At 35.2% G+C, this 9,314-nt stretch overlaps 1 protein-coding gene across 1 annotated transcript; it reads left to right on the forward strand.

Moving 5' to 3' along the window:
- The first annotated feature begins 1,545 nt into the window (after positions 1–1,545).
- LOC114310325 (proteasome subunit beta type-5) lies at positions 1,546–7,390 on the forward strand. Its single transcript, XM_028256272.2, has 8 exons — positions 1,546–1,666; positions 4,588–4,723; positions 4,835–4,964; positions 5,054–5,160; positions 6,127–6,261; positions 6,350–6,453; positions 6,911–7,011; positions 7,093–7,390. The coding sequence occupies exons 2-8, from the start codon at positions 4,613–4,615 to the stop codon at positions 7,209–7,211; spliced, it is 807 nt and encodes a 268-aa protein (XP_028112073.1). The 5' UTR covers positions 1,546–1,666; positions 4,588–4,612; the 3' UTR covers positions 7,212–7,390.
- Positions 7,391–9,314: the final 1,924 nt, after the last annotated feature.

The raw sequence follows: 9,314 nt of genomic DNA on the forward strand, positions 1-9,314 counted from the left end.
GTAAAGCTTCTAGAGGATGCGTGTTAAAAGGTTGGATTTGTCATTCAGCCGATTAAAGTGGTTCCTTCTTGTCTAAACGAGAAATTTCTCTGGGTTGATTTTGATCAATTTTCTTTGAGTTTTCAATTTTTTCTGGATTCATTTTGACCAACTGCAGGCTGGTGAAGTTAAAGAAATTTCTCTGGAGTGTTGAGTCCAGCAGAAGCAAGAAGGGCAGAAAAATTTAAAATTTCTCTGGAGATGTAATTTTGTGGAAAGGCAGAGAAATTACTCTGGGAGAGTGGGAAGTGTATGGAAGGCAGAGAAATTTGGAGAAGGGGAGGGCAGAGAAATTTACAGTGAGAAGATTAGGGAAGGTCAGAGAAATTTTCCAGAGAAATTCTAGACCAATTTTCTCTGTAGCGTGAATTTTCTCTGAATCAACTTGAGGGACCTTAGACATTATTAAAATATTGAAGGTCTTTTATGCTATAAAATCTTAATACTAGGGACCTTAAAAAAAAATAATCCAATTTCTTTGTTATGCTGCTAGACAAGGAATGAATTAAGATATTCCCAAAGCAAATGATGGTTTAAGCTATTCTCCTTTGTGCAATCCTATAAACCATAAATGAATAAACCAAGTTGGGCTGTATGATATAGGTTACTTATGAGTTTTACTCTCAGTAATTAGGCGGACCTATTAAAAGTGGTAATAGTCACTTATGAGTGTTTTTTTTTTTTCTTTTTTCTTTAATTGATTGAAATCTCAAATGTTAGATTTGGTTTGATTTGAAGTTTCATGCACTCAAATCAAGCCCACGTAATGGCCATACAATTTATTATCTTTCACCATTACAAAGTTTGTTTTGCTTCCAGTTCTTTTGGATTAAATGATTCGTAAATTTCAGTTCCTCAATTAACAAAAATAAAAAATTTGGTTTGATAAATTTTTTATTTTTATTTTTCCATTCTTGAGTGAACTAAATTGCTTAGACTCTGAATTGTCGAGTTGAATAACATTATCGCTCTATTGATTTGAAGGTAAAATATTTTTTTATATTTAGTGATGGGATGAAAATGGAAGTGGTGGTGACTGTAGTGACGACGGTGTGATGGTGATGGTAAGAGTGACAATGGTAATGTACAATAAGCTTATTTTCTGTGAACTTTCATTTTTGATTGGCTTGTTTTGAAAAGTAGGTTAAAAAATGACTTTTTGGTTTTTTTTTTGACTTTTTTTTTAAAAAAAATGTATAAAAAAAGTAGTGAAATAATATGACCCAAAAAAAACCAAAAAATCAAAAAAAAAACTTTTAACCGAATTGCCAAAACAAGCCATTATACCAAACAAACACTGAAAAAATATAAAAAATGTTTCTATCCAAACAAACAAAGTTTATCAATGGTAAAAATGAAGTCTACAAGAAAATATAAAAACAGGATAATTTGACTGGGCCGGGCCTAATTAGAATTGAAGTTCACCAAATATGTCCAAACCATTCCCAAACCGAGCACCAACTATGGGTGGCGGGTCGGTTTACCCGGGCCATTTATTCCTGATGTGTTGCACAAGAAAACCCCCAATTCTTTATATTCCTCCAAGCATTCACTCTCAGACGAGGTTTTGCAAATACTCTCTTTTCAATCCTCTGCGATTTGACTCTCTCTGTCTCTGTTCGAACAGGTAATCTATATATTTCTTTATATATACATTCATTTCTTGTTATGTTTACAAACTGTGGACTGTGGATTGCAAGTAATCGATTGATTTTTAGTTAACAAGCTCTGTATGATCTGAAATTAGTTGATTTTATTTTTAATTTAGGGTTTCGCATTGGGTGGTTAAGAATTAGTGCTTTGATTTGATAAACTCTTTCTGTTTGGTAGCTCAGAAAAAAAATTAAAACTTGAGTTGAAAATGATTAGGTTGTTGTATCTGTATTTATTTATGGTTAATCATACCTAATTTTGATTCTTCATCTGGGTTTCTGCACTTCTGCTGGTTCAGTTCCCTGTGTCATCTATTGCTATAGTGCTAATTTTACTGAACTTCTTGTTGCGAAAATGCTGATTATGATGATTTTCTGTTGCCACAGTTCTGAATTGCTAATTATACTGACTTTTTTGTGTGCATAAAATACTTAATTTTTTTGTAAGCTGCCTGATTAATTCACAATTATGTATTTGATGATTTCACCATATTGGGCAGGGTGGGGTTAGAGGGAAAGTTTGCCTAAGCGGGGAGGTTTAGCGTTGGGGTCCCTGAGCCATGCCCACCGTGTTGGTTATTTTAGTGATGGGCATTTGAACATTGGGAATAATATGATGAAAGAAAGTAATATATGAAAGGTAATAGTGGATATCAACTACACCACTAAAATATACAAAGGGTGGTAGCAGATGTATGCATATATATAGACTAGTGGGTGGCACACGCAATGTGTGTGCAATTTAGATAAGTAAGCATAAAAATAAATAATAAAGAAATTTATATCATAATATATATATTGTCTAAATGGTAAGAGTGTTATTAATGAAACCCAAGGTCTTGCGTTCAAATCTTTCTCACGCTTTTGAATAATATATTTTTATTTCAAGATAGGAAAATTTGCCACGTGGCAGAAGGAGAAACCACTACACTATTAGACACCACATCATGTGCTCACATATCTATACTATATATTAAGCAAAATGGGGTTTTTAATCCCAAGTCTTGTGGGAGTTCCAATCTCCCAATCTAAATTTTCTGATTTTTTGATTTAAAAAAAAAAAACCTTTGCTTTTATTAACTTCTTCCAACTCCCAAGTCTTACCCTCATAATAACACTTTAATGCATTAATACCAAGTATAAAAAATTCTTTGAAATCCAACACATATGAATTCTTTGAAAAGTTCCAACACATATGATTATTATCCCTCATAATAACACTTTAATACATTAAGAACAAGTATAAAAAAAATTTCTTGAAAAGTCCAACACATATGATTATTATCAAAAAGCAGTGGCTTTGGTCCAGTCCAAGATCGGACTGGACCGTGTTGTTGGATCCGTGAGGGCCCACCACGGGTCCCGTTTTGATAATCTGAATCGTTCAATGTGTAGAACTCGTCGAGTATTATATGTTTGTAAAAAATCAAGTTGATCGGATATCGATAACTATGTGAACAAAACAGTTTTTTATCAACCGTTAATTTTTTTACCGTTCATTTTTTTTATACAAAACTGATTTGATCATATAGCTATTGATATCCGATCAACGCGATTTTTTACAAGCATATAGTACTCGACGAGTTCTACACATTGAACGGTTCAGATTATCAAAACGGACCCAAACAATGGGCCCCATGGGCCGGACTGGACGGGTCCAGTCTTGATCTCAACTTGAGACAAGCTGGACCTTTATCAAAATATTAAACTTTAATAGAATATAAAAAATGAAAAAAAGAAGACATTTAAAAATAAAAAATAAAAAAATTTAAAAATCACAATTCACATATATAGATAATTGTAAACAAATCCGTGCATAGCACGGGTGATATGATATCTATACTATATATTAAGCAAAATGGGGTTTTTAACCCCAAGTTTTGTGGGAGCTCCAATCTCCCAATCTAAATTTCCGGATTTAAAAAAAAAAAAACCTTAGCATTTATTAACTTCTCTCAACCCCCAAGTCTTACCCTCATAATAACACTTTAATGCATTAAGAACAAGCATAAAAAAAATTCTTTGAAATCCAACAAATATGAATTCCTTGAAAAGTCTCAACACATCTGATTATTATCCCTCATAATAACACTTTAATGTATTAAGAACAAGTATAAAAAAAATTTCTTGAAAAGTCCAACACATGATTATTATCAAAATATTAAACTTTAATATAATATAATAAAAAAAAGAAGACATTTAATTCCTTGAAAAGTCCAACACATATGATTATTATCAAAATATTAAACTTTAATATAATATAAAAAAGGAAAAAAAGAAGACATTTAAAAATAAAAATAATTTAAAAATAAAAATAAAAAGACATTTAAAAATCGCAATTCACATATATAAATAATTGTAAATATATTAAGAAAATTGGGGTTTCTAAATCCCAAGCCTTGTAGGAGCTCCAATCTCTCAATATTAATTTTCTAAATTTTTGATTTAAAAAAAAAGCACCTCAGCATTTATTGATTTGGTCAAAATCCCCTGATCAGCATTTATTAACTTTTTTCAATCCACATGCCTGCATTTATTGATTTGGTCAAAATCCCTGATTAGCATTTAAAATCCCCTCATACAAATAATTATAGATACAACCCGTGTATAGTTATTGCAGTAGCCTTTTTAATTTCTCCTGTACACTATGGTTAGTGATAACATTGTTAAATTATTTTTATAAAAAATATTAAAAAACATAATTTATATATTAAAAAAAATTAAAACAAATATAAATATCTATAATTATCTCGTGCATAGCACGGGTGATAGGCTAGTATAATAGTATAAATATGCATGTTTCTTTTTAATTTATATATTTCTTTTCTATTAATTCTGTAATAAGTTTTGGACTTCCTATGTTTAATATTCCAATTGTTTTGAAACTTGGCCTCAGATAAAAAGCCAAGAAAGGTATAAGCATGAAGTTTGATACAAGTGGTCTCGAGACACATGGGTTGCTTGGAGCAAACAATGAGCTTTTCAGTGGTTTCTCCACTGCCCCATCTTTTGACATTCCTAATACTACTAATGTGAGTTTCATCTATTTATTTCGGAATGTCATAATATGATTATGTTAATGCGTTTTTTTGACAATTATTTGGTTAACGATTTATTTTCTATTTTTTTTTTTTCCCCCCCAGTTTGATGGATTTCTGAAAGAAGCTATACAGATGGTGAAACCAGCAAAGGGCACAACAACACTTGCTTTCATTTTTAAGGAGGGTGTAATGGTTGCTGCTGACTCCCGTGCAAGCATGGGAGGCTACATCTGTATGTTCATCATTCATATTTTATGCTGTTTGTTTTCTTTGCATTGAAAATTATATCGTGCTTACCACTTAAAACTTTAATTTTGATAGCCTCACAATCTGTGAAGAAAATCATTGAGATTAATCCCTACATGCTTGGGACAATGGCTGGTGGAGCAGCTGATTGCCAATTCTGGCATAGAAATTTGGGCATTAAGGTAATTCAGCTATGGTTTCCGTTATCTGCTTGCTGTGCAGTAAGACCTGGCCAGGCATTCCTTGCTATATTCCCACTAAGGAATGGCATTCCAAAAGCTGGAGTGTAGTGTCAGTTTATTATTTGTCTTCTCTGTGTAGTTGTGTATCTCTTTTACCATTTAACTACTGTTAATTACTTTTTTGTCCAATCTGTTATTTTAAATTGTTTATCCTCTCTTAGGGTGGATTGGTAGAGACTTCTACAAATACAATTTGACATGTGAAAATATGAAAAACGGGGTTATATTGTCATTTATAAATTTTTTGAATACAAAAGTCTGTTTATGAGTACATTAGCAAGGTATAAGTGATTGGCATACAAGCCTTGCACTCTAAGCATTAGTGCTAGAAGCAGGGGAAGAAGAAGAAGATTGAAAATTTGGTTTACTGATGCGAAGAGAATAACACTGATTAGCAAGGTAGGTATATTGGATGTGTATTTTCCCCTTCTGACTTTGAAATGTTGTCGATGATACTCCTGAAGTCATTGATTACTTCTTAAAATAGAGTTTCTACTACTTTTATAAAGCAGTTAGAGTAATTACTATTAAAAAACTTGATTCAGTTTGTATTTCTAGACAAGTTTATATATTGGTTCGCCTCATTACTTTCCATACATCAGGCAACCGCTTTACTGAGCTTTGCTATAGCAGATTTTCTTCCTTATAGTTGCCCAACCAATCGTCTAGTCTTAGGACGGAGTCGAACTACCTAATTGTGCGCAGCTCTGTAGTTGCTGAATATGTTAGTGTTGCGAAACCATCTCACTAGCTGGATGCACCTGCATGGTTGACTGGGTTTTAAATTTGACAACAATGCCATAGTGCAGTTTTATTTTTGTGTTAGGATCTAATAACCGGAAATTGTCAATGTTATGGTTTTTCTATTTACAAGAGCTAACACACTTTTTGTCTTGCATATTTTAGTGCCGACTCCATGAACTTGCAAATAAGCGAAGAATTTCAGTTACTGGGGCCTCAAAGCTGTTAGCAAACATTCTATATAATTACCGTGGAATGGGTTTGTCTGTTGGTACCATGATTGCTGGTTGGGATGAAACGGTAATGACAAACGAAAATTATTTAGTAATGTTACTTGTCCTAGCTTTCTTGGACTCCTATAAACTGTGTTTCTTCTTGTGGTCTGTAGGGTCCTGGGTTGTATTATGTGGACAGTGATGGTGGTCGTCTAAAAGGAATGAGATTTTCTGTTGGATCTGGTTCACCTTATGCTTATGGAGTACTGGATAACGGGTGAGTTCTTCTTTCCCTTAACTATTTTTCAATATTGTCACGTGATTTTTTGTATTCTCTGCTGACCGAGTTACATTTTCCCATTGTTATTTAGAAATGCATTTTCCAGTATCTCCTCCAAATTTGTCTGTTGAATTAAATAGTTGCGTTTTTTTGACGTACCATAAAGAGGGGGACAACATTATGCATCTTGTGGGAAACCTCATATAATTGTGGAGGAAAAAGCAATACTACAAATTGTGGAAACAAGAAATATATTAAAAAAAAATTTGGTAGAAATGCTTGGATGTATTTGGCAAAGTTGTTTCCCTGTGACTTTCATGGACTTGAGCGTCTCCTGTCCGCTCCCTTTTCCATTATCTTGTTTATGTAGTTTCTATAAATATTTAGAAGGGTTTTGCCATATCTTCTATACAAGCAATGTGCTTATTTTGGTGTTATTTTATGAACGTGGTAGGTACCGTTATGATATGACGGTGGAAGAAGCTGCAGAGTTGGCTAGACGTGCCATTTATCATGCAACATTTCGAGATGGAGCAAGTGGCGGTGTTGCTAGTGGTAAGCTCTTGTCTTGTGCGTGGATGGGTGGGTGTGCGTGTGAGATTTGATATCTATAACTTAATGATTCTCTCTTATCAGTGTATTACGTTGGACCCAATGGATGGAAGAAACTCTCTGGGGATGATGTTGCTGAGCTTCACTACAACTACTACCCCGTTGAACCATCAGTGGTAGAACATGAAATGGTTGAGACTTAGGGGCTTGAGGGAGGTCTGCTTCAATGTTTCTTTCTTTCTGTAATTCCTTTCCAAGTAATGTTTTGCGTTCATTAACAGTTCCTGAACTGCCTTATTACCGCATAGCAATTTAATTTGCTGACAGCTTTTGGTTGCTTGTTTCGAAACTTATAATTCATCTATACATTGCTTTTATTTTATATTGTTGTTTTGTAACTTTCGTCTTTACTACCTTTATTTGCTGCTGCTGCTTGTGTCTCTTAATCTGTGCACTTGGGCAGGGCACTGCCTTTGTGCCTCTTAATTCTTTAAGCTAGGCCAATTTCACTCTTGTGCAGTTGGTCCTGAATAGCTAGAGCTCCCTATGAGGCTCGTGGTAACTTTGGTGTCAAAACTGATAGATGTGGAATGAGTGTGCGCGTGTTTATTTTTCCTCCCTCACACAATAAGGTTTTTTTTTGTGTGTGTGTGTGTGTGTGTGTGGATCTAGGCCTAGTCAGATCACATTGGAAGCAACATGTTCCACTCAAACGTTTGCTTGGGGCCTTAGAGTGTATCGGTCAAAAAGTAATCCTCTTACCCTAATACCGGGCAAGTGGGGTTTGTTTTAGAATTCCAGGTTTGCCTATAGGAAACCTTGGTTCTAATTAGTTGAGTTTGGTGGTATGATTTTGTTTTCTTCATCGTATAGTTGATATTGGTGGTCTGGCTTTCTCTCCCTCTCTCTCTCTCTCTGTGTTTTTAGCAACTTACTCCACTTGAGGAACCATGTCCCAAACCGTGGATGGCGCCACCCTTTGCTGCTGCTTTTTTGTTATTATTTTTAAGCTTAGGTAGCTGAGGGTATTCGTGATATGGTAGGAGTATCACTTGTTGAAAGTAAACATATGGATACAATGGTGCGGAAAAGTGATATGATCATTTGTGAATTATAATAGAGATGTTAGGTGGAGGGGAAAACCCAAGTTGATATGGATGCAGCAGGAAAAATGATATGAGTTTATTTAATTTAATTGAACGTATGGTCCTTGGTAGAGTAGAATGTTGAAAACTAAATTATATAATCCGATCTCACTTGATTGTGACATAGGGCTTAATTTTTAAGTTGAAAAACCGAATGCTTTTCAACTAGGCTGCAGCAAGCCAGTGAGCACAATTTTTTACCTCTCTTGGAGCCCATGAGAACAAAACCGAAAAATTAGAGCTGAGATGGCAAATGCCATGAAAGATCGCACGGCACTCCCAAGGGGGAACCAGTTCGGAAACGCAGAGACCAATGACTGACTTGTTATCACTTTCCCCTTGGACATTAGAAAGACCAAGAGTTTGAAGGAATAAACAAGCCAACCGAATTGCACTAGCTTCTCCATGCAAGACTGAAGAAGAATGGACTGACGAGACAATGCCATCAACCAATTTCCCCTTTGAATCCCTCAAAATAACAGCAAGGGTAGACCTCTGCTTCTCAGAATCAAAGGAGGCATCACAGTTAATCTTCAGAGAATTTTGAGGAGGAGCCCACCTCAGACGGCTAGGAACTGGGTGGGGTTACCGTCTGGTGAGTATCTTGCCAAATCAACCTCTATATCTTTGGACAACACAAGACTGGCTTCCCTCCATAAAGAAGAGGCTTGTCTGATAACTTGAATTGGATCAACTTGAGAATGGTTGAAGGTCCAATCATTTCGAGCTTTCCAAATGCACCTATCCACAGTAGCAACTTTCCCCAAACGCTCTTTCTGTCAGAAGCATTATCACCTTCCTCAATAATAGATTGAGTCCATTCTTTAGATGAGTGGATGACGCCCCGCCTAGAAAGGAACTCAAGATCACACCCAAACCAAACGGCTCCAGTCCACTCGCAATGGAAGAGGAGGTGTTCAATCGATTCCACTTCCGCTCCACAAACTGGACAACTCTGCGAAGCAGCACACCTACGCCAAAAAAGATTTTCTTTGGAAATCCTAAAGCATAGGCTTTGTCAATATAGAAAGCCCTATTTAGGAGAGAAGGAATTGTGGGGTAGGCTTGTGTTTGAGTTGAAGATGAGTTGTGTTGTGTTGTGTTGTGTTGTGTTGTGTTGGCAATTATAGAATTATGGAATGTTGTTGCTGATCTAATGCC

The sequence above is a fragment of the Camellia sinensis genome, chromosome 10, assembly GCF_055761805.1.
Source record: "Camellia sinensis isolate YWXY chromosome 10, ASM5576180v1, whole genome shotgun sequence".
Lineage (NCBI taxonomy): Eukaryota > Viridiplantae > Streptophyta > Magnoliopsida > Ericales > Theaceae > Camellia > Camellia sinensis.